Source organism: Meriones unguiculatus, chromosome 1 (assembly GCF_030254825.1).
Source record: "Meriones unguiculatus strain TT.TT164.6M chromosome 1, Bangor_MerUng_6.1, whole genome shotgun sequence".
NCBI classification, from domain to species: domain Eukaryota; kingdom Metazoa; phylum Chordata; class Mammalia; order Rodentia; family Muridae; genus Meriones; species Meriones unguiculatus.
Window position 1 is genome coordinate 67,927,359 of NC_083349.1, and position 26,127 is coordinate 67,953,485.

The window sequence follows — 26,127 nt, forward strand, 5'->3', positions numbered from 1 at the left end:
AAACGAATGTGGCGAAAACAAACGAGCAAAGTCAAAAGAAAATCAAGATGTTAATATCAGATGTAAAGTCCTTCTCCCCCTAATACATAAGGAATTCTTAATATTGGGGGGGGCACTAAAACTGTTTTAAAAGTGCAAAAGAATAGTTCCCTGAAAAGAAGACTCCTGGTTCTTGTAAACCTTTTAGTGAAAATAGAAGCATATGTACACTGGAGAGAGTGAAGGAGAGATTAAAAGTTTTCTTTGGTGATGGGTGGTTTAAGTTTTCCTTTGGTGTTTGCTTCTTTGAGATTGGGTCTCACTGATTGCTGGTTGTTGGTGGACACCCCATTTAAATGGTGCCAGGAGGCAGGAGGGTCACATGTTTGAGGGCAAGCTGTGCCACTTAAGTGAGACGCTGTCTCAAAATTAAAAATGCTGATGACATAGATCAATGGTAGAATGATTGCCTGCCAACACACGCAAGGCTCTGGGTTTAATCCCAACAGCAACAGAAAAAGACAAGACCTATTTTAATCAAGTGAGACCGGTAGGAAACATAAATATCCTACATAATTTTCCTCTGTGGAAAATTATGTATATGTGTGTGTGGGGGGTTAGAGGAAGAGGGAAGTAAGACCCCTCTGCTCCTGGAGTTACAGTAAATTTGAGCCCATTATAGGTGCCGGGAAATGAACTCAAGTCCTTGTCAAGAACAGTTCACGCTCTTAACCACTGAGCATGTATAGCTCCAGTCCCAGTCTTGGGAATCTTAGTGTGTACAGGTGAGCCTTTGGGAATCTTTGTCTTTCATGAATGAACAGTCATGGTCTTGCCATTATTACAGGAAAAAACAGTGCTGGCAGTGCAGCTCGCTTGGCAGGATGCTCGCCCAGCATGTACAGAGCCCTGAGTCCCAGCACCATGTAAACGGGGTGGCCAAGTTTGTAATCCCAGAGTTTCCCTGGGAGGCAGAAGCAGGAGGATTAGGGGGACGAGAAGTTCAAGATTGTCCTCAGCTACATAGGAAGTTCTGGAAAGCCCTCATGAGACCCTGTTCCAAAAAGAAAAAAAGAAGCATCCTGAGTATTCAGGATACAAAATATTCTTGCTTCCGTAATGATCTTCATAACCCATACTTAAAAACCTGAATCTCAACTCTTGCTGCTGGAGAAGCTGTAGGGACATTGCATTGTTGTGAAAACCAACCTTCTCAGAACACTTCTGTGGGCAATAAACACCTGACAGTGGGAAGGCTGTGACATGTCCAAGACTGGACAGAAAGAAAAGATTCAAACATGAGGAAAGAATGTTTCTTTACCACCATGCCTTAGCTAGACCGTGCGACATTTATTTTATTTTTTCTTTCTCTAATTTTTGAGGAAAATGTTCACTGAAGTGTAAAAAGACACAAAGACAAGGACCTCATTGTTTATGCACAGCCTCATGGATCTCCCCAAAGTGAGTGTATCCCCAGAACCACCAGAGAGAGGGTAGTTAGGCCCAGAGACCACTCAACCTGCATGCTGTGATTTCCTGTTATGAGGGTCATCAACTCCCCGCGCTTCAGTCTGGCTCCTCAGGTAGAGCTGATGTCACTGAGGGTGAAGGTGATACAGTTTGTTGGTTATAGATTGGTTTGTGGCTACTTTCTCATTACTACTGGAGTGAGGGAGGGGGGTTTTGTTAGGATTTATGCGAGAGAGGCAAGTTCACTTTTCCGTCTTCTTTAAAATAAAATATCTTTTTTAAATGATTCTTTGTGATTTGCACACATCATGAACCTCAGTGTCACTTACCTCCCTGTCCCTTCACATCAGCTTTCACCCTTGCAACTTCCCCCTCAAAAATAAAATAAAAAATATATATACAAAACCAAAACAACGCATAGAAACATCTCATCATAGAAGCGGGAGTGTGTCACAGTGTGTTCCACAGTATATCCTATTGTCCACACATTATCACTTGTAAATGTTCATTGCAATGAGACATTGGTCTGGTTCAAAGCCTCCGGCTTCTGTGACATCATCAATTCTGGATTCTCTCAGATAGCCTGCTGTTGCTCTGTGTCATAGAGAGCCTGCAGCTTTGGATCCGCAGGACTGGCCTCTTCATGTATTCCAGAAGTTCATAGAAGGGGTAGATGTTGGGGTGGGCCAACTCAAAGCCCTGGGTCTGGGCCTGGGAGGGAGCCGAGTTGGTCATCCCACCGGCCCTCCCGTACCCACACCACCAGGACAAGCTCTCTAGCACTGCCCCGGCTAACTTAGCAATGCCCCAGTCAGCACTGGGCAGGGTCAACTCTCCTGCTCTCATGCCCTTGGCTGGCTCATCTGCACTCATGCCACCAGGGCCAGGCAAGTTGCAGGGCCCATTCTCCGCAGTGCTGCAGCTGGTGACAGCCAGGGCCGGCTCTCCCACTCTCAGAAACTCGGTTTTGGGGGGGGTGCAACTCTCTCAACTGGCTTTTCTCTTAGACTTCTACCTGGGAGGATGTAGACATGGAGACGCTGAAGGCTATTTTTGTCACCTCTGAACAGCCACCGAGCTTTAGAGCTGTGGTTCTCAACCCACAGTTCCTCACATTGTGGAGACCCCCCCAGCATAAAATTATTTTCGTTGCTACTTCATAACTATAATTTTGCTACTGTTTAATAAATTGTAATGTAAACATCTGCTATGAAGGCTATGTGCTATGTGACCTATGAAAGGGTTGCAGCCCACAGGCTGAGAATAGCTGCTTTAGAACTCCCATAGTATCAGCTGAGGTCTCCACAGCAACTCGATCGGAGTCCAGTTTGCTCTTCTGTTCAATCCTGTTGTTTTTCTCCACATGTATTACCACTGGAGTAATACCCTGTGCTCCTTTTTACCTCCACTCTCTGCTTGGCAGGAAACCTGGTGCATGATGTCTTTGGGGCAAGTCCCAAGATGCTGGGGCTGTAGTTCCTGTTCAAAGCAGCCAGCAGAAGCTAACGTCTCTCATCTCTAAGGCAGTTCAGAGAAACCCCAGTTGTCTTCCTTTCTGTCTTGGATCTGGTCAAAAAGAACTTCTTCAGGCAGCTGGATGGTATCAGGACTGAGCTGACTGACAGCTGGGTGTATCAGGACTGAGCTGGCTGACTGACAGCTGGGTGTATCAGGACTGAGCTGACTGACATCTTGCTGGCTGTTGGGAATTCCACACGGAATTGGGACAACATGGTGTGTTGTGAGTGTGCAATAAGGAAACTAAGTTCGTTTGCCACTTTATCTTTTTTTTAAATTTATTTTTATTTTTTTCTACACAATTTATTCATTATATATCTCAGGTGAAGACCCTCCCTCAACCCCCCATTTCCACCCTCCTTCCCTCTTCCCCTAGTCCATTGAAAGGGGGCGCTCTCCACTATTGCCATCTGCCCATAGTTTGTTAAGTCTCATTGATCTTGGGTAACATTTGCTGACGAAAGACTGAGCATGCACCCAGATTATTCATTCTGTGGATGAACTCTGCATCCATCCACTATGTGCACACAGAATTGCTAGTCTCCCCACCCAGGAACCACGTTTTATAGGTGAGAAAACAGAAATAAAACACTTATCTTGCCTAAGTTCTCACTACGATTGATTGATACAGTTAATATTCAAAGTAGATCTGTCTGATTCTAACATCATCTCTCTCTAAAAACAGTGCTACCAGTAAAAAACAGCAGAAGAGTTAAGAAAAGCACCCCAGATCTCTAGATTTTCATAGTCACTATTTATGCATTGTATCAAGTAAATGCATGTATGTTCATGCAAGGACAGGTCATGGTGACACTGAAAGAGCTTTTAAGAAGCATGGTCTGCTGGCTCTTTATATAGTCTGGGAAACAAAGAATGACACAGGAACACCAAAGGAAGAGGCAGTAAAAGGGACCACATTATCAAATAAAAACACTTCTGCCTTCTCTCCAGGGGTGCACAATTAGCTACCAAATGAGGTAAGCCAATCATGAGTTCACCAACTTTTTCAGTGAGGGGGCTGTCCTAGGTGGGAGGAGTCTGAGGAGGTTTAGCAAGTGTGAGAGCATTGATGGGTACCCTCTACCTGTTGGGGGGTGTGGTTGGGGAACACTCAGTAGGGGCCTGAGGCAAACCAGAGGACATGGATGGACCAAGGCAGAGGTTCTCTCCTGCCAGCCCAAAAGGCTGGACGAGGTGATGTATGATGCCAGAATCCTTCCTTCTTGGACGATGAGCCCTACTTTCTGTGCCTTCTCAACCTCATGTCTCAGCGAAGCCAAACGCCTCGTTTTCCTTGAAGGAGCCTTGGAACTGGGCTCCAGGCCTCCTGCAAAGGGTGTCAGATGGGTCCTTCCTCTGTTTTGTGGCTCTCTGATCAGGACAGCATCTCCTCCCCTCGTCTCCTTCCTCCCCTCATCTCCTTCCTCCCCAGTTAGTTTCCCAGAACTGCTATAACCAATTTTCACAGACTAGGGATAGGGAGCCTTAAGTAACAAAATTTAGCATTCTGTACTTGTGGAGGTTGGGAGTCAGAGTTCCAGCAGAGCCCTGAGCAGGGGTGTGATCCTTCCCCACCTCCCTGGCTTCTGGCAACCAATCGCTGCCAATCTTTTGAAGCTCCTTAGCTCACAGCTGTAAGAGTAACCCTTCAGTTCCCATCCTCTATGTGAGGCTGTGCTGTGTGTAGCTGTGTCCCTTCTCTGTTAAGACACCCATTGTGTTGGATTAGGCGTCACCTTCACACTCATACCCTAACTTGATTACATTTGCACAGACGGTTTCCCAATCACATTTCGTGTGGTAGGGATCAGGTCTTCACCTTGGCTGCCTTTGAGTTCACCATGTAGCCAAGGATGAGCTTGCTGTCATGATTCTCCTGCCCCCGCATTCTGAGTGCTAGGACTGCAGGTGTGTGCTACTATGTGCAGATCATGTGGTGCTGGTGTCAAGCCCAGGGATGTGTCTGCATTCTACCAGTTCAGGACTTTTTCATTTTCTCCTCTGTGTAGCCCTGGCTGTCCTGGAATTTGCTCTATAGATCAGGCCGACCTTGAACTCACAGAGATCCACCTGCCTCTGCCTCCTGAGTGCTGGGACTAAAGAAAGGCGTTGGTCACCACGACTGGCTCTTTAGGAATCTTTAAACCACCTGAAATAAGTCTTTTTTAGGGAAACAGTCCAAGAAGTGGGCAATCCCCGCTCTGAGTCCTCTCCCTTCCAGAAAGCAAAGGGACCAGAGCCCCACCCTCTGTCCTGCTGTCCTGTAAGATGATGGGAGCAGATGGACTAGCGTCACCACAGCCGTATGTCCTGAGAGGTGACCCTGAGCCAACAAGAGTGGAGAATCTGTCATGCTCATCTTACGGATGAGCGAGGTCGAGAAGTACGGAGAGTTTAGGTAGCTTGCGCTTGGCAGCTGAATGGCAAGGGGCAGAACCAGGACCCAAACCCAGGTGTGTGAGTTCTCCAGCCACCATGAGTTCCCGGTCAATGCCCTGTGCCTCTTTTGCCTGTTTCTTGATGGCCTCTTTTCACCCAGGGCTTGTCCACGCAGAGGGTGATGACATCCTGGCCTAGAGAAAGATTGTATGATGACTATCAACCTCACCTCATGGGAAGTCAATCACAGTGGCTTGTTAAGTCCCACCAGAAGCCAGATGACACTGGCTTGCTTTTTCATTGAACTCTCACATCTCACCCACAAAGTTCTTTCTGTTTTTCTGAGGTAGGGTTCATGTGTCCCAGGCTTGCCTTAAACTCCCTAAGTAGCCAAAAATGACTCTGAATTCCTAATTCTCCTGCCTCCACCTCCTTAATGCCTGCATTACAGGAATGTGACACCACGCTTGGCTCTGTTTCTGTCTTTCAGAAAGTAACATGGAGGTTCTAAGAGGGAAGGGACCTGAACTATTGGCTCGTCGACCCTAGGGCTAGGTCTCCTACCCCAGAGTCTGAGCGGAGGGAACCAAGGAGGGTTTGCAGTGCCTTCGGGGTGGCCTTGGGATGATCAAAGAAGCCACACCAGGAAGCCACAATCACTTCAGGCCAGCTGCATGCGTGCCCACTCTGTGAGGTCAGCACGTCACAGGCTCTGGCTGTTCCTGGCGACACGCTGGCATGCGGAGGCCTCCGGTGTAGCCTTCCATAATGGTCACCTGATCCCAGAGCCGGTGGGCACACAGCCTGAAATGTTTGTGCTCTGATGACCAACTGGCCTGACAGACAGGCGGGCAAGTGATAAGAGGAGACAGGGGAGGGCGCGGGGGGAGGGGCGGGATAAAGGAATCCCCCTCTCCCAGAAGCACTGATTGCTTCTCTGGGGCCTCTGAGTGACAGTGACATTCTCCAGGGATTAAGCATGTAGTGTGGAAGCCGGGTCTCCCCAGGGGGTGCAGAGCCCTATGGAACTTAAATCGCTCAATTAGCCAGCAGCTAGTATTTCTCCCACATGCATGTCAGAGCTCCATCACTTTATCTTCCTCCTGCCCATGAGGGATTCAGCAATGACTGGTTCACAGCACAAAGCCGTTCTGGATCCTACCTTAATTTTCTTCTCAACAGCAAAAGAGAGAAAGTCTTTTCTGGGATATCCGGGCCTACTTCAGAACCCTGTTTTTCCAGGAAGCCCGGGCCAGGTCAGCCTGGGCGCTGCCACTCGGGGCCACTGGAATTCTGGACTCTGCCTGCACTTGGGTTGATTTGTTGCCAGGTTCTGAACCAGTGGCAGAAATAAGCACGGTACCCTTGGGGCTTGGGGCCGTGATGCTGGTGTCTCCGGCTTGGGATAACTGCTTTTCCGTTCAGGGTCATGGGGGGACCTGGCGTGTACCCATCTAGTGCTCCAGAACCTGGATTTCTGGGCTCCCAACCTACAGCCACTTTGATCACAACACAGTACCTGCCCCAGGCAGTGTTAGAGGACAGAGAGCCCGGCTGCTAAATTCCCAGCCAATGAGATGGAGGTGAAGCTCTCTCCTGCAGCCAATGAGAGACGTCCTCTGGTTGTTAGGCAGAAAAGAGCCTAACTTGGGTGATGTCCTCACTGTTCCTCAGCTAAGGTTCCCGACTGTCTCCTTCACATTCAAATGCGCATCCAGTCCCATGAGTAACCACATTATTTTTAAACAGCATCTTTCAGCCGGTCTCTCCTGTTTGTTTGTTTGGTTTTTTTTTTTTGTTGTTTGTTTTTTTCAGAGAGATGATTCTTGTGAAGACTGGATGGAGCTCTTGATTGCTTACAAACATCCGCAGGAGAGACTGGTGAACAGATAATGCCCACCAGCGGGGCCAGAAAAGAAACCAGGGAGAGTGGAGATAAGGGAGGCCAAGGATGGGCTGGCAAAGGGAGAGTCGGGTCCTGGCTTCCCCGTTAGCTAAGCGGCTGTTGTTTCAATCTGTAAGATGGTCAGGAAAGGACCATCAAGCGCAGCTGGTCAAGCTCAGTTGGTACAGTGCGTGCCTATCTGGGTTCAAAACAACAACAGTAACCCCAGCCACTACCTAACAATATGGTTGTAAAAATTAGTGGGGGGTAAACATTCAAGGAATGGCAACAGTTGCTGTTACTGTCCAGATGAGCTGATACACTTGGGTCTGGATGTGTAAAATGTATTCTGAATTGCAGGACTACTAGATTCTGAGTGTGTGGACATGACTACTGGTAAACTGTGCTTTCCCTACATAACTGTCTCTAATGGCGTTGCTAGTGCCTCCACAAAGGCAGGGCTGAAATCTGAACAATACGCTGTCCAGCGTCTTTCTTTCATTCAATATGATGGATTTTTGCTTTTGAAAAAATAAACATTTCCAGTGGCAAGATGGATCAGTCAGTTAAGGCGTTTGCATCCACAGCTGCTGAACTCAAGTCACTCAGGTCCACGGGGGAAAACTGACTTCTGCAGAGGACCTCTGACTGCTACACATGCACCAATCAATAAAAATGTAATTAAAAGCTAAGTGAAAAACAAACATCTTGAGCCAGGCATGGTGGTGCATGCCTTTTGGAAGCAGAATCTTTGTGAGTTCAAGGACAGCCTGATCTACTAAGAGAGTTCCCGGACAGCCAGGGCTGCTGTTATACAGGGAAACCTGGTCTGGAAAAACAAACAAACAAACAAAAACAAAAACAAAATTAAAACAAAAACAGCAAAAAATCATCTTATTAATTACTTGATGTTGTTAATGGTTGGTAGCCGAAGTCAATCGTTAAGTTTTATTGCTACTAAAAACAATGTTCAAAGTGAAAATTCAAATTGGATAAATTTCAATAAGTTTTATTCCAAATGTTTAAAGTCCACACAAGGAAAAGGCTCTTGCCACATCCGAATTTCTAGTGATACTTGCTATTGATAATTACTCACTTGTCTAATTTCCCCGAAGAAGTTCTATTTAGAACATTTAGTCACGATGCAATGCTCTTGAGAGACTTGTATTTTCTTTCAGGAAATCTCTCCTGAGCCGGCAGAAATCTCCCTGTTGAGAGCTGCTCAGCCGGAAGTAAGGCCATCTTTGCCTGCACCAACCCCTTCCCCACTGCTCATTTGGTTGCCTCGAGATTCTGCTATCATGAGTGATATCAGTCAATTCCCCTGAAAGCACAGCTTTCACGGTGGCTACACATAAACTTAGAGGAAAATTCCTAGGAAGGCAACTAACTCCCCAGCCAATTTTCTGTGTTGGAATTCGAAAATATAGTTTTTCACTTAGCATACAAACAGCAGGCTTCCTTGTGGCATTCATACTTGTCTGTCTTTGCACCTTGCCTGGGTTTGCTTCCTCACTGTCCTTCCCCGTCCTCCCTCTTCCCCTCTCCAACCTTGTTGCGATGTTAATGGACAAGTGCAGCTCACAAGGAAAAAGGCTGCAGCACTTTTCACTTCTTGCAGCAGAGAATGAGGTGTGTCTCCCAGCCTCCCTGGCTGCGGGGCACGGCACTTCACCATCTCCTGGCGTACGGACAGGAGGGGCCGCACACCTGAAATGACCCCTTCTGCAGAGGAGTGATCGCATCAGCCAGAAAGGTAGGTGATGTCCCCTCTGAGTCAAGGGCAGTGAGCTGCAGAACAGTCTCTGCTCGCCAGCTCTGCTGTTCTGCACCCAGCGACCTTGCACGTGTTCTTGAAGCTTCTCTGTCTGAAAAGTGGTGGCATTACATGAACAGGCGTGAGAAAACAGAGTCTGAAAGCCAGTGATATTAATTATCCAGGCTACAAAACAAGGCGGGGTGCAGGGGTCTTTATCTGTGTGTGTGTGTGCGTGTGTGTGTGCGTGTGTGTGTGCGTGCCTGTGTTTGTTACTTCTAGACGAGGAGTGAGGAAAAGTAAACTCCCCTCAATTGTTCAATGTTTGACTTGGAAAACTGAAATGATTGCTCAGATCAACCCCGATCTGGCTCAGTCACCTTGAAGGCTTCTGCCTCAGTGCTGTCCTCTGCGTCACAAACGGCAAAAACTAAGCTATCATCATGGAAATAAGATTTCTGGGGAAAATGCCTGTGGATCATATTTTGTTTGTTTGTTTAAGTTCAAATTCAAATAAAGCAAAAAAAAAAAAAAAAAAAAAAGCCCAGTGAATGTTCATTCTCCAAATTCACCCCCACATCCTGGCCCCTCTCCACCCAAATCCCCCCCATTCTGGTTCCTCTCCACCATTTCCACAGAAAGAATCCCACAGAATTCCATGCTGTTAAGTCTTTAATGACAGCACCAGCGTGGCGTCCACACTGTCCATTTCACACTAGGGCTTTAAGAAATACCTTATTCTGTCGGCTAGGTTTGAAGTGTAGAGTTCTGCCTGTGAAAACCTTGGCTCTGAACCCTCCTGCAAGAAACACCCCGAACCCTGCCATGGAAGCAGGCCCTCATTACCCCTAATTTCCTCAGCATTTGCTAACCAACCCGTAGACTGGATGTCTGCACTGGTGCACTGCAGTCCAGACTCGTGGACAGATCTGTCCCGGTGACCGCAAAGCCCTTTCCAGAGGTCTGAGCCTTCTCCCGCACAAGTTTCAGTGGGGACTTCTGGGAAGACTTCGTTCATTTTCATTTCTGGGAGAGTTGCAGCGTTAGTTTCAGGTCATTTCCCTCCGGGGTTAAGGGAGTGAGTGTGTGTGTGTGTGTGTGTGTGTGTGTGTGTGTGTGTGTAAGATGGTGTGCTTGGAAGTCATAGTCAAGAATTTAGACAAAAAACAACTACAGAAAACTGGACAAGACTTTCTAGCCGCACGTCTTCAGACAACGTGCTTGGTTTTTTTTTTTTTTTTTTTTTTTTTTTTTGTTTTTTTAAAGACAGGCTTTCTCTGTGTAGCCCTGTCTGTCCTAGAACTCAAACTGTAGACCAGGCGGGCCTTGAACTCACGGAGATCACCTGCCTCTGCCTCCTGAGTGGAGTGCTGGGATTAAAGGTGTGCACCACCACCGCCCGAATATTTTGTTGTTAGATTTAGTTGTGTGAACTGCGAATGATGTGAGGTGTAAGAATAATTGTAATTGATAGCATAAGCTTATAGGATAGAGGGAGGGGGGAGAGAGCTCACGCCCACCGCACGGTAGGGTGGCAAAGCACAGAGGTTTCAAAAGGTAGGAAATTGACCCAAGAGTCAGGAAGGAATTAAAAACGTATCTTTCAGAGAGTTCAAGTAGTTGTCAGCAGCTGTGCGCAGCAGGCAGACAGGACTCCAGGCCTGGGGACCGCTGGAGGCACGCTGGCTGGAAGCGCGGAGCCTGGATACCGCGCCCAGGTCCTGAGCACCGGCGGCCCGCGCAGCCGGAGGGCGCCTCGGGGTCCCCACGGCCCTGCTGGGTCCAGGCGGCCTGTCTCCCCGACGCGCGGTATCTGAGCCTCCCTTCACCTGAGAAGCGTCAGTGCCCAGCTGCCACCCCCCGCGCACACAGGTGCCGGGGGCGGGCGGACTCGGGGCAGGTAGCAGAGCCGGTGAAGCCTCATCCTCAAACTTCCGCGGAGATGTGCCAATAAACACGAGCGAAACGTGTGCCTGGTTTTGGTTTTGCTCTCAAGGGGTCCGGGTGGGGTCTTTTGGGTGGAAAGAAAAAGAAACGAGCCCCCTGCTACCCCGCCCGTCGCCTCAGGGTCCCCTGGAGCCCCAGCTGGACCTGCCAGGGAGGTGAGCCCCGGGCCTGACCCTCTGCGCCCGAGACTGCTGTCCCACCCGCCCAGGGAAGGATGTGGCCGGGTCGGGTCGTTCCAGCGGCGCTGGCCGGGCTCCCGCGGCGGGAGGATGCCCGGCCCCGGGCGCGCTGCGCGCTGCGCCGTCGGCGGGATCCGGCCGGAGCCCGGGGCTGTGCGCTCCGGAAGGAGCCGCGGGGCGGAGGGAGGTGGGCGGGCGTGTCGCCTCTCCCGCGGGCGCCCCGAAGGGCTCGCGGCGGCCGCGGCTCTGCGTCCCAGCTCCCTGCGCCTCGGGTGGGCAGGCACAGCTGCCCCGCTCACCCCGCGCACAGCAGCCCCTGGGCGCCCGGAGACGCCCCCCTATCCCTGTCCCCTGCCCCCCGCGCAGCCAGCCGCCCAGCGGGAGCGGCGGGAGGTGGAGGAGGCGGTGCCGCGCGGACTGTCTCCTCCCCAAGCCTCGCGTCTCCTCCTCGCGCTCCCGAGAAGGACAAGGGGACTGGGCACGGGGACCCCGGCCAGTGAGCGCCCGCGTTCCCGGACCGCCCCTCCCGCGCGCTCTCCGCCGCGAGCCCGGGCCGGTGTCGCCGCGCGTGCTGTTGGCAGCAGCCATGAGCCAGGACGCGGATCCCAGCGGTCCCGAGCAGCCCGACAGAGATGCCTGCGTCGTGCCCGGTGTCCAGGGCCCCCCCGCGCCCCCGTGCCAGCGAGGGATGCAGCCCCTGCCGCCGCCGCCGCCGCCGCCGCCGCCGCCGCCAGCCGGCCTGCCCCAGATCATCCAAAAGTAAGAGGGAGAAGGGTGCGCGGCTCGGAGGCTCCGGGGACACACCCCAGGGTCCCGTGCCCCCCGCCACCCCCCTTGCGCCTTCACTTCTAGTCTTTGCTAAGCTCCCTCGCCCCGCTCGGGTCTGAAGTGTTGCTGGCCCTCCGGGCAGGGTCCCTGTCATTCTGCTCAGACTGGGGAGAAGGCCGTCAAGTTATTCGGGGGAAATAAGTTCTTGTTTTCCCGCATGTTCTACCGTTTTCCCTTCTGGAATGTTGCTGGACTTTTTACAATTTTAACTACGTAGGCTCGAGGTTGGGGAGAGTGGCCCAGAGCCTTTTTTTTCCCTTCACCTTCTGGTCCTTAGAGACCAAGCGTGAGCGTGCACGCCTGGAGAAGGGTGTGCGAGGTGTCGCCACTAAGGACAAAACCACCTTTGGTGAAGTCCGTGAGAGACTTTTGGGCATAGGGAGTTGAGGGCCTGTAAACCGCGCGAACAGTTTACAACATGGCCCTTGCAGAGCGCTCTCCGCCGCAGAGACGGTCCCCGTGCGCTGCAGGGTGAACTTTCAGGTTGAGAATTTCCATGTCTGTCGTAGGCCGGGGTGGCCAGGGTCCCGGGAAGCTCCTCAGCCGCTCTGTGGAGCTTAGAAAGCGAAGTGCTGATGTCTCGTCTCCTCCGTCCCTAAACAAGTTTTGTTTTGAGTTTGAGGCCTAGAATGTTGGATTATTCGAAGGGTCTTTGATTTTGCTTCAGGCTTGGTCAGCCTGTGACAAAGTCCTGAAAAATCGTTTAAGAATGAGGGCTTCCACAAAGCTAACTGACACTAGACTGGTATGTGTGAACTCAGGAAAACCTGCAGGGGAGCTGAAGGTTTTTAGGGTGGCTGGACTCATGTTGGGGGTTATGTAGACTCACTCCAACGTGCTATGAAAACAACAAACGTGGAAATGTAAATGGAAGCAAACAGCAGTCAAATATTACTGATTTGAAAAACTGAGTTACGTAATTCAAAGAGTGAAAATTCACATTTGCCATCAATAACGGCGGTGTCGCGTTTCAGGACAAAATGGTTCCCTATCTGTTGGCTGGTCCAATCCCAAAGTACTATTTCCCTTACAAAGCTGTTGGCCTTAAACTTTGATATTTTACATAGCTTTCAGCTACTTGCAATATGAAACCTTTTAAAAGCGAAAACATTTCCTAAGGTGGTTTTTTAGCCCTTGTTTTGTAAAGCGTTTCAACAAATACTAAAGAGGACTGACACTTTATGTAACTCTTGAAGTTTCTCTTTCGCCCTCCACATAAATATAAACCAACTGATAAAAACTGCTTAAATCTAAAGTTTACTTACTAAAACATCCAGGTTGATCAGTTATGAATATGAAACACTATCTTTCTCCGTGAACCGGTGCTTTGTGTCCTGCTATCAGCCTGCGAGCTGTTTATCAAAACCGCCGTTTTCAGTACTTAGCCTGCATTTCCCCTCAGTTTTAAGTAGAAGAATGCTAGAACTTTTTATTTCCAGAAAAAAATATCTTTATAGATAGCTGTTTGAAGTATTGCCAGGAAAGGAAAAAAAAAGCCAATTTGTGGGAATGGATAATTTAAGATATGTTTTAGCTTCTTCACATAATTAATAATATAAACTATACATTCACACACACACACAACTCGGTTTGGAAAGTTTCAGCGAAAAATATGTAAGTTTTAAAAGACAGGAGGGATGCTTTTAAAGATGGGCCCTTCTGCTTGTAGGCCTGGTGCTCTTCGGAGCGCCATGGGCTGGTGACGGATCCATGTTTCGGGACAATGTCCCAGGCAGGTGGATGTACCCTGGGATTTGACATTCGTGCTCTGACATTTCAGAGCTTTATAAGGAACACTGGGGGTGTGCGTCTCCCTCTGTGGCACAGAAATCCCTCTGGAACTGGGCGCAGCACCGCAGGTACTTCGCAGGCCCATCTGTAATGCGCTGAAACCCGAGCTATTTTGAAACTACGTTTGCATAATTTAATCTGAGCGACCATTTTTATGTTGGTAAGAGAGACTGTTTGCATCAGCCATCTTTAAGAAGAGGTAGCCGGTTGCCTGCCTTTGGCCGCAAGTGAATTCTCTGCCCCACCCAGGATCTGGAGGCATTTGTGAACTAAAGCTGTCCATTAAAAGTTTTTTTTTTAATTGAAACCATATTAAATATTCTAAGTGCGCCTTTGTTTTTTGTAGTTAGTCCAGTGAGGTCATTAAGTCATCCCTAAGTTTCACTCTATTTCAATGACGAGACATTAATCTTCAGGTCGGGAAGCATTTAGGGATTATAGGAATCTTTTCACCTTTTAAGATCAGTGTTGGCTGATTAGCAATGGCTTTCATTCTGAGCAAGGTCAGTGCCATTGGTGAAACCGTGGTGAAGATGAAAACGGGTTTTGTTCTTAGTGTTGCACTTAACTAATGAAGCACTGGAGATTCGAGGATGAACAGTGGAACTCAGCCCGGTGTTGGTGTCACTGGCGTCCGGCTCACTGCCCTCCCGCTCATCTGTGGGGCCCTCCTGTTCGAGTCAGGTCTATGTCCTTGTTTTTCTTATCGTTGTGTTTTTAACTTCAGTTGAGGGCCAGCCATGTCCCTGTTGCTCCTGGTTGTCCCTGAGAGTGGACCAGGTTACAATCACATAACGAGGATCCTGAGAAAGTTTTGTTTTAAATATGTGTTATGCAAGTTGGCCCAAAGCGGGACTGTCATTGTATCACATAAGGTGCTACCTAATGAGTTAGGAAATCAAAATAATTTTATTTAAAAAGAAAGACAGATTTATTTCTCATGTTAGCAGAAGAAAATGTTGGTATTTGTTGTGAACGTTTTTAGCAAGATTTATATTCTCAAATCTTTTTTTTTTATTCTCAAATCTTGATGCTAGCTTATTTTTAAAAGTATTTTAATTATGTGCTTTAAGATCAAATATAATATTTGATTTATAAGACATTATAAACATTGGACAACAGGCATTTAAATTTTAGATTATAAGTTTCTAAACATCAGAATAAAGATAGAGTTGCAACTGTGAATGTCAAAGGACAGATGGGATTACAAGACATACCTCTAAGTACGAAGAAAAGTGCTAAACGCACATACCTTTATGAAGTCAACCAGAAGGATGATTTTTCTAAATTATTTTGACTTGCTGCAAGATTGTTTTATTAATATGAGGCATCAGGTTGCATATTTAGTTTGAGTATGGGTGAACGACTTTCTCCTTTCCAGGTCATGTTCAAGTAAATAAAAGACAATTGGTTTAGCATTAGATAGCTGGCACCCCAGCATGGCAACGTTGCCTTATGAAGACAGGGGTCCAGCCTTGACTTACCCTTTCGTGTTTGCTTAGTGTTGGCATTTGAAGGCTGAGTACTCAGAACAGAGCATGTTACAAGTGGCCTCTTCAGCAGCAGTTTAACAGACAACCTTCGTTCCGGGGGCTCTCCATGCAATGGGTAGGTGTATGCGGTATGCAGGCAAATTCTGATCTGACATGATATTCATCCACTTTGCTTGGTGTGCTGATAATTCTATTCATAATTAGAGGGAGAAATTAAGAATTTGCCAAAAAGGACCACTACCTCGCAGACATATCTGGTCCTTTTCTGGATGGAGGATGGAGTTTCCAACATCTGTGTCAGTTCCTAACATCAGTTTGAGGCCATTTTCCAGGGGAGTAAGAACACATTTGTAGAAGGAATTTTGGAAATTTTAAACACCGTCTTAGACTACACATAAGACAAGTATTTGGCAGGGAAAACATCTGCAAGGATTAAGCCCACCCGAGTAGGGGCGAGAAAAGACGCCGTGGTAATGCTCTGACGTCTCTGCTTCTCCAGTTTATGTTTAAATGGAATTTTGCTCGAAAGCTCTCCTTCCCTTCTACGTGTTTCTGGATGATAAGTGTAGCCGTCCTGTTACAAGTTTTTCTCAAATTGCCTGAAAGATCAGAATTATGAAATGTAGGACACTATGTCCTTCAGTCACGGTAACTGAGGGGACACATGGCGAGCTGCTACGAGTGCCTACGTGGAGGAGAGAATTTCGATTTTGCTCTTATTCTGCTATCTGCTTCTTCATTTGCTATCACTTTAGTTAAGAAACTAACAAATTTAACTGGATCCTCTGTCAACTGGAGTTGAACTCTGGCTGGGTAAGATCTCTTGGCCTGCCCTAATCGTCTGGGCTTGGGGGTTCTCAATCCACACGGCAAACGTTCCCATATCAGCCAGTTTCTCTCTCTTCTCTGATTTATTTTTCTTTCGGGTGTCAGGTTCTTGATGGCAGTTAAAACTGATTTTTCTTCCGCTGCCCACATGCTGCCCCAATTCTCGAGCAAATAAAGCAACATGATTGAACTTCACAGCATTGATAAACACAAACACACAAAAAATGCTGAGCACTCACTGCATGTAAATTAAAATAGGCTACACTAACCGTGGAAGCTAAGCATGGGAGAAGCCTGAACCAGTGGGAACCCAAAGAGGAATTTCCCACCCTGTGGTGATCTAGTTTGGGGTGGCCTGATTGATGTTATTTTGTATATTTTAACATGAAGTTTCTGCGGATCCATTTTGGGTGTAAGGGACTGTCTTTGGAGTGACGTGAAGTTTTGCTGATAGCAAAATGATCTATGAAGCAGGATTAGAGCAAAGACGGTAATTCTTGTTCAGCCGGAAGCAGCGTGCAGTGCTCCATGCCTGGCTAATGAACAGGGGTGATCTGGGTACTCTGTCTGCTGCCATCCTTCATGTGGCCTGTTCCCACCTGTCTCAGCACAGACTTCCTGGTTCTAATTATGAAGCCCATTTTGAATCTGCAGTGTACACTGGATTTCCAGCCGTCCTGGTGGGCTTCGGGAAGGCTCAGTGGGTGGCCATTTCGCCCAATGGGGCCCTAGGGAAGTCTCAGTCTTTAACATGGCGAGTTTGGGGACTGGCCTAATCTCCTGCCATTTGGGGAGGTGATTGAAAAGAAGGGATCCATCCCCGTATTTTCTTCCTGAGTTTTAGATACGTTACACATATTGAATACCTAAAGCCTTCTTCAACTGCTGCAGCCACTGCTGGGCTTTACAAGAGAGGTCTCCTGGTGGTTTACAAGGCGATGTTTCTGTCTTGCTGACAGCAGACCTGGAGGGAGGAGGCATAGACTGATGTTAAATGTGCTTTATGGGTAAGAAGGGAGCAGCGGGACAACTTGCAGGAAGATGTGTTAATAACTCACAGCTCAGTTTGCAGAATAAATCATTCCATGTGTTCAGAAACAGAAGCTGGGGTCATGTCTGTGTCTGAGGGGGGCATCATTATTCCATCAAGGCAGTTTTCACGCCGCTTTCCCTGCCTTTAGTGTGGGTGTTTGCTTTAAGGATGTACTAGGGCCTTTTGCTTCTGTCTTTTCTTTGTACCTGCTTTCTCTCGATCACACTTACCCATCGGCTCTCAGTTGTCACTTTCTGCTCTGACCCAGACTGAGAAACGCTAACCTTAAACCTGAGACTCTACTCAAGGCTACCTGAACAGCACAAATATTTTTCAGTTTTGTAACTTTTCTGCAGAAATTTCCATAAATGAAATTTCTGAATTTCATTAACTCAACCTTCTAAAACAAACAAACAAACAAACAATCAAACAAACAGGATATTACAGAAGTTTAGGCAAACCCCAAACTCACTATTTAGTCCAAGCTTGCCGAAAACTCACTATATAGTGAAGGCTGGCCTTGAACTCCTGATCCTCCTGCCTCGAGCTCCTGAGTGCTGTACCCCCGTATCCCAGCTCACTAGATCTGCCATAAACCTGACCTTCAGTGTTAGGAGCGGAAAATGACTGTGTGTGTGCAAGAGTATGTGGTGTGCATGCATGTATTTTTCTTTAATTTTTTTGGGCAGAGGTATTTATTTTTAGTTTACTACTAAGCGGATCAACGTAGGATCAACCAGACACCATCCAGTGTAAAATAAGCATCTTTGTTCAAATGAGCATCTTTATTATTGGATTTCTGAAAAAGTGTGTCAGAGAGTAAAAAGAGAAAAGCTGACCTGGGAGTAGGTGGCCTGGACAAGCCAGTTAACCTTCCTAATCCCACCTCTCTGGAGACTGGAATGATGGACAGTCCGATCCTAGAACCAGATTCCGGGAGAACTATGGCTGAGTGGTTATAATGCAGAATGCTTCCCTACTCCGCCAGCCCCACCTGGCAGGTAAGGGAGCATGTCTCTGATAAGGGAGCATGTCTCTGATAAGGGAGCATGTCTCTGATAAGGGAGCATGTCTCTGATAAGGGAGCATGTCTCTGATAAGGGAGCATGTCTCTGATAAGGGAGCATGTCTCTGATAAGGGAGCATGTCTCTGATAAGGGAGAATGTCTCTGGTAAGGGAGCATGTCTCTGGTAAGGGAGCATGTCTCTGATAAGGGAGCATGTCTCTGATAAGGGAGCATGTCTCTGATAAGGGAGCATGTCTCTGATAAGGGAGCATGTCTCTGATAAGGGAGCATGTCTCTGATAAGGGAGCATGTCTCTGATAAGGGAGCATGTCTCTGATAAGGGAGCATGTCTCTGATAAGGGAGCATGTCTCTGATAAGGGAGCATGTCTCTGATAAGGGAGCATGTCTCTGTCTCTGATAAGGGAGGATGTCTCACTTGGCTTAAGTTCCGGCTGTGGGCATAGGTAATATTTGTGAGAAAAACAACAGCGGAAGAGAGAGGCACTTTCATTAGCCTTTGTGAAAATATTTGCATCCGTGCTATAATTTAAAGTCAGAAGTATGCCAGTGTTACTGGACAGGAGAAACTTTAAAGCTGTTTTCTTTTATCTTTAAAATGCTGAGGTTATAAATATATTATTTTAGACTGTTGATGGCTTAGAGGCATTAGAGTAAATCTTTGGGTTTTTCGGGGGGTGGGAGGGAATCCCAGTCTCAATTTAAGAAATGGCCCTGTGCTTCTCACTTTGAACTGGAGGGATTTCACACAGGCAGGTGGGGACCTGCTTGGCATTGCAATTGATTCCACTGGCAGAAATGTAAACATACCAGCGGAAGAGAGTGTGGCTGAGCCCCCCCCCCCCCCCCCCCCCGCACTCAGCCGGGATGCGCTCCCCAGGCAGCACTCCACCTGCTGAAAACTATTTCCCATCATTCGAGGTTATGATTACTCCAGTACGAGTCCTGCGGTTTGCAGGCTGAGGTCAGTACCAGGTGTTTTCTTCAAGCTCTCTCGGCCCTATTTTTGAGACAAGCTCCCTCAGTGAACCTGGAGCTGGCGGTGGCGGCTGAGACTAGCTCTTTGAACCCTGAGAACTCCTGTCTCTCCATTCTCCGAGTGCTGTGCTTACAGCTCTGTGCCTTCGCCTCTGTTTATCTAGGAGCTGGCCTTCCGAATTCAGGTCCTCATGCTTTAGCAGCAAGCCCTTTCCCTGCTCAGCCATCTTCCCAGTGTGCTTTAGTCTTGCTTGAACTAGCTGGGCATGGTGGCGCACTCCTTTGATTCCAGAACTCAGAAGGCAGAGGCAGGTGGATGTCTGTGAGTTTGAGACGTTTGATCTACACAGTAAATGCTAGGACAGCCAGGGTTGTGTAGAGAGACCCTGTGTCAAACAAACATACATACACACACAAAACAAAACAAAACAAGAAGGGGATTGAATTATATGTAAGTTATGTGCATGCATAAGATGAACAAAAATATTTCAGTATTGATGACAAGAGAAAAAAGTTAAAAGGTAGATATTTTTCATTCAGGAACTTAAATCGTGTTTTTGCACAAGTGTCATTTATAAATATACATACATGTATAATATATAAATCAACATTAGAATGATACTATTATCTTGCATTTATTAATATAAAGTGAGTTCCAAATATTATTAACTGGGGGAGCATGGTGGCACACACCTTTAATCCCAGCACTAGGGAGGCAGGAGGATCTCTGAGTTCGAGGCCAGCCTGGTCTACAGAGTGAGTTCTAGGACAGCCAGGGCTACAGAGAGAAACCCTGTCTCAGAAACAGACAGACAGACAGACAGACACAGACAGACAGACAAAGAAAGAAACAAACAAGCGGGACAACTTGAGGAGGAAATCTAAGTGCACGCATTAAGAGGTCAGCTGAAGTTCTGGCTCTTGCACAGTTGCAATTTGTCTTTTTTTATTTTCCCATTTCCTTTTTTTTTTTTTTTCCAGTGGGTGTATTCTACTGCAGTGGAGGAGCACACTGTGATGATTCCCCTTTAGAAAACACCAGGAAGTTAAGAGCGTTAGGAAGGCGGAACAGTGAGGCAGTGGTCGCACTGGCTGGAATCACTAAGCCTTCATCCACCTTTTTGTTAGTGTGGAACTGGAGAGAGAAATGAAAGGCATTTGAGATTTATCTCTCCATGATGACCCTCACCTCTGCCACAGGACGTGATGGAGAGGAAGGAGCAGTGCTGCAGTGTGGTCCCTCCCTGTGCCTCGGTTTCCATGTATGGCCAGAGATGGGGTCTTTCCAGGGCATCCTCTGTCTTCCTGCCACAGAGCCAGACCTTGCCTTTTCTCCTCCATTTCCATCAGGGCAACCTTGTTCCGGGGCCTCCATGGTGAAGCCCCAATACCTGGTCAAAGCACGCCCTTCGGGACAGGGTGAAAGGAGGGCCTCTGCTGTATCACGCGGTAGCTACTGTTTGCAATTGAAGGGCGCAGACACGTGTCACTCCTTCCTCTGGGGTGAGAACGCCTGCTGTCATTCCAGCCAACCCACCTCTCTCTGCCACAGATTCTTTCTACCAAAGACGCGGCACTGAGTGTGCTATAGTGTATTTTGCTTTTGGAGGGACATTTGTATTTTTGCTGTCTTGTGTATTTCTCTGTGTTATCTCTTTCATCCTTCTCAAACCTTTGAAAGTGCTTGCACAATCACATTAGCATATCTAAGGGAATTAGTCTCACAAAACATTTTTTTTTTTTCTAAAAAATACTACATTGAATGTGTGTCTCTGTGTATGTGGTATCTGTGTGGTGTGTATAGTACGTGTGAGTGTGTGTGTGGTGATGAAGATTGACTTCAGGCCTATTACCAGCTAGGCAGATGCTCTGCTCCTGAGCTACATCTCCAGGCTCAGGAGAACATCGTAGGGACATCCCCCCGCCCTGTTGGGTTCACAATGTATTTGCATGTTATTTGCCAAGTACTCCCACGTCTTCCTGTTCTTGACAAAGATTCTTCTGGAGGGGACCATGACCTGGCCATCATTCTGCCTTCACGGCCTTTGACAAAGAGTGACTTGTGCTCAGCCAAGTTTGATGCTGTGGTTATCGCAGTGACCATCAGGGGACTTTTTCTCTTGATTGTAAGTACCTGTAAAATGATACTATGAGGTCCTGTCAATATCCCATTTTCCAACACATTCTTAATGGTTTTATTCTTAAAAAAAGGTTTATTATACTATTTATTAATCTCTATTTCGTGTGTGTGTGGGGGGGTATGTGGTGTGAGTACATGTGTCTGAATGTGCAGGTTCCTTTGGAGGCCTGAAGAGGGTGCGGATCCGCTGTGCTTGGACTTGGGGGTGGTTGTGAGCAACCTGACTGAGGTGTGCTGGGAACCAAGCTTGGGTCTTCTGAAAGGACACCATGTGCTCTTAACTTTTGAGCCATCCCTCTAGCTCCCGCTTCTCTGTTCTAATCTGAAAATTTTCAAAGGAATGCTGTCTGTTGAACATGTGGAATCAGAAAGAGCAATAAGCATTCCTTGTAGAAGAGATGAGTCTGGAGCCTGACCAGGCAGCTTTGACGGTAGGTTCAGGCTGGCAGAGCACAGGTGCGGGCTTGAGCCCGGATGTTCTGGATCTCACTTATGGGACTTACCTCTCTCAGGAGGCTTTTTTTTAAACATTGATTGATTGGCCGATTTTGTGCTGTATACGTGTGTCTATGCGTGCATGTGGAGCTCGGCCAGGCGGCAGGAACTGGTTCTTCTCTTCCAGCATGTGGGATCAGGCTGCCACCTCTGGTGTCTTTTCCTGCTGAGTGGTCTCAGCAGCCAGCCAGGGCAGCTTTGCCATGTCATCCAGTGACAATAAACCCAGCTTGGTGCCAATGGAAAGCGATTAATGTAGTTTTTCTTAGGTCCTAAAGTGTGTTTTTAGGTTTGTTCTGGGTGGTCTTAGCTCTGTGTAAAAACATGACTTTTTTCTCTTTCCTTTTTTCCCTTTGTTTTCATTCTCATCTCTTTTTTGATTTGGGTTGCACTTTGTAGCCCAGGCTTACTCACAACTCGCCATGCTTCCCAGGCTCATGGCAATCCTCCTGCCTTCCTCTCATCTCTTTTCTGTAAATAACTATATGAAGGTGACTTTAAAAATGGCTGATGACTCCCTTGCCCCTGGCTGATGACTTCCCCTGCCCCTGGCTGAGTTGGGAGCTGGGAGTGACTACCACCCTGTCCATGCTGTTCAGATTTAAGTTACAGTCGGTCTAATTTTGCCTGATCTGGTTTGGAATGCTTATTTTCATACACAAAACACAAATAGCTGGGGACATGGTGTGCAGTAATGAAAAGAATAAGGAGTGGGTCGGTTCTGTGTGTTCTGTGTTCCAGACCCGGCCTCACTGTTCCCCTCTGTGAAAAGGGAACAGCAGCAATAAAGCAAGCAGGAAGACCCTCATGGGGCACTTCTTGCAAGCCGCCTCCTTCTCAAAGTTCTTAAATCCAACAATAATACTGGGAAATAAGTGCTGTTATTCTCTCCATTTTACAGATGGAGAAACTGAGTCATAGCTTTATAAGGGAGTAAGTACTCAGAGGAGAGCTGAGAAAGTGTTTAGGCAACAGCCGGTAGAGTATGGCTTAGATTGGAGATCATACACAACTTCATGTGATCCTGCCATTTCTAGAAAAATGTATCTATCATTAAAATAATATAGAGAAAAGCTATTATTTATAAAAGAAATTGGAAAATCATGACTGAAATTATTTGCAAGAAGGTCAGATTTAGTCCAAGACACACTGAGTGATTCACTTTAAACTTTTTCCCACTATTTCTTCTTTCACTTTGTAGCTTTAAGTATGCCTTTTGGTTTAAAGTAAAATCTGTATCTCAGTTTAAATGCCATAAGCAAATCCAATGTTGGCATCTGATTCACTCTCTCATTTGCTTGTTGTGATGTTGGGCAAGACCTGAATTTGATGCTGTAGAGAGGGTATAAACACTCATAATCCTCTCAGCATGTGCTAAAATAATAGCAGATATGATAGTTTGATTTGCAAAGTGAGTGCCCTGCCAAGTTCTACCAGACCATTTCTGAACCAATTCAGAAAACCAGGATTCAGCAATGATCAAAGTGTCTCATGTCCTATTAATAGCAGAAGGAATTCCTGACTTGAAACCTGGCACACGGGGCAGGGCGCCTCCCTGCCAGACGAGCTTCTGGACCAGCTTTGCAGACGGTTGCAGGTGCTCCCCTGCTCTGAGAGGCCACAGGACATGAAGGCGGATGGAGTGGAATCAGGAAAGGGCTGCCTGCTTTGACTTAGGAGACACCACTGAAGCAAACACTTCCTCCCTGTGTCTCAAGCAGCATTTTAAAAAGTCCATGATTTGGAGGTGTAGGGACACGTTATCCCTCACTTATGTGCAGGTCTGATCAAAGTACACTAGCCTGTATGTAAAGCATTCATCAGCGCTGGCCAGACTGCCGAAACAGCTGGGCAAGAATAAGCACTTACTATCTTTGAAAGTTTTTTCCTGATGGTTGTAATCTATCCTTCCTTCTTCCCTTGATCCCCTAACCCCCGAAACCATGAGTATTATTTGTATTGTAGATTAGTTTGTTGTAGATTAGTTTGTATTTTCCTAGAATTATATATATATATGTATGTATATGTATGTCTCACACACACACACACACACACACACACACACACACACACACCATCAGAGTATATACTTTAATGGAAGTAGCTCTTTTACTTATCACAACTATTTCCTTTGGAATAATGTGTTTGTCTTCTGTTTCTATCACAAAACACCTGAAGAGTCATGCTTTCTGAGGAAAGAAGAATTTTCTTCAGATCTGGAAACTTAAAGTCCATGGTCTGGAGGCCGTGGTGAGGAAGTCCTTGGCTGCATTGGTTTAATGTAGGAGTGGCCTTAATCTATAGCAACTTGTTTTTGAGGGAAACTACTGGGGTCCCAGAAGAGTTGGGGAGTACCCCCAAGGACCTAAGTGCCTTCCACTAAGTCCTGCCTCTTAAAGTCCCCACACAAAATTGCTACACCGTCGTTAATAACCGAGCTGTTAGCATGTAAAGCCATGGAAGGCAAACCACACCCAAACCATAGCAACAGCATTTACTCTTTAACTATTTCCTTTAACGTTTGACTATATAACATTTACTCTAACTATTTTAAATCACCATCAAGAACATTCCTGGTAAGCCAGGCTTGGTGGCACACGCCTGTAATCTCAGCACTCTGGGAGGCAGAGGCAGGCAGGTCACTGTGAGTTTGAGGCCAGCCTGGTCTACAAAGTGAGTCTAGGACAGCCAAGGCTATACAGAGGAACCCTGTCTCGAAAAAACCAAACCAAAACCAACCAATAAAAGGAACATTCACGGTGTTGTGCAGCCTCAGCACTATGCTGGCCCAGCACATTTGTATCATTTCTAAGCGACACTCGGCATCCGTCAGAGCTCAGATACACCCACCGCAGAGCCTGAAGGTCTCCGGTGGCTGAGGACAACTATGGATGTGGCCCAACACAAAACCGTAGACTAATTGCAAATGTTTACAGCTTTCTCAAACAGCTCTTGAGTGTTAACTTAACAGATGACAAGTGCCAGGTCTGGCAGAAGGCTGAACACACCTACAAGTTAAGCATCATCCCCTGATCCTAGTACCTGAAAACTTTATCCTGTTTTCTATTTCTGTGAGTTTATCTATTTTGTACATTTACTGTAAATTGAGTTATTTTTGTCTCATTTCCTGCATCACCCAGTGATTTGAAGATTCATCTATACTGCGTTATGTAGGCACTTAAAAAAATCTATTTTATTTGTGTTTCTTATGCCTCTTCCTCCCTTCTCCACCCCACTCCCTTCTAGCACCCTGACACCAGGTAGGAGAGAAAGAAGGTTCATGGGGAGCCGGGGCAGAGTTCTCTTTAGCTACCTCCTGCTGTTTAGGGACTTAATTCCTTAGGGTAAGTCCAATCTTCATTTCAGGAGATCTCCAGCTTCTCAAATGCATCAACAACAACCAGGATCAGCAGTGGGGAGCAGCAGCCACCTTCTTTCTTGGAGCCCCGTTTCTCTGTCCAGGCTCTGGCACTTATTCCCTCTCAGAGTCCTCAGAATTAAACTATCTGCAGCTGGCAAAGAGCCCATCTCAGAGCCCGCAAAAAGCAAATAGTTTGCTGCTATGGACAATCTGAATCAGCCCCATATCCCACACCTGGAATTAAAAAAACAAAACAAAACAACAACAAAAAAAACCCGAAACATGTTTATATAACATAACCGAGTTCTTAAAGACACCAAAACTTCCACTACAGCCTTATGTATCAACACTTTATGCATTTAATACTCCATTGTGTCAGTATGCAACATTTGTCTGTACATTCATCCTTTGATGGGCATTTGGGTTGCTCCCTTTGGCTATTGTAATAGTGCTGCCATGAACATTCATATACAAAGTTTTTCTTTTTCCTGTGGGTGCACGTGTGTGTGTATGTATGTGCATATGTGGGTAGGTATGCATGGAGGCTATAGGTTGTTTTCATCAGTTCCCACCTTAGTTTTGAGACAGGGTCTCTTACTGAACCTAGGACTCATGGTATTCAGCTGGACTGGTGACCAGAAAGCCTTAGGAATCTTTCTGTTGCTTCCATACAGTTGGGATTACCCAGGCACTGGTGTGCCCAACCTTTTATGTGGGTGCTAGGAATCCAAACAGGTCCTCATGCTTTCGTGATGTGGTGGTCTGAATGAGAACACCCCCCCATAGGCTTAGATGTTTGAGCCTATGGTCCACAGATAGCGGAACTGTTTGCAAAGGAGTAGGAGGTGTAGTCTTATTGGAGTGAGTGTGTTACTGAGAGTGGGATTTGAGGTTTCAGAAGCCCAAGCCAGGCTCAGTGGTTCTGTTTCTGTGGCTGCCCTGTGGACCAGGCTGTAAAGCTCTCAGCTACGGCTCTGGCGCCATGCCTGTCTGCTTCCCACCATGATCATCATGGACCAACACTCCAGAACTGTAAGGTAG

At 47.1% G+C, this 26,127-nt stretch overlaps 1 protein-coding gene across 1 annotated transcript in view; it reads left to right on the forward strand.

The window, feature by feature from the left end:
• Positions 1-8,791: 8,791 nt before the first annotated feature.
• The window catches only part of Rbm20 (RNA binding motif protein 20), a 182,740-nt gene continuing 165,404 nt past the window's right edge, over positions 8,792-26,127 (forward strand). The window contains exons 1-3 of the mRNA XM_060377041.1: positions 8,792-8,863; positions 10,595-10,796; positions 11,143-11,872. Coding sequence (XP_060233024.1) covers positions 8,792-8,863; positions 10,595-10,796; positions 11,143-11,872 — 1,004 coding nt within the window. The remainder of the gene's footprint in view (positions 8,864-10,594; positions 10,797-11,142; positions 11,873-26,127) is intronic.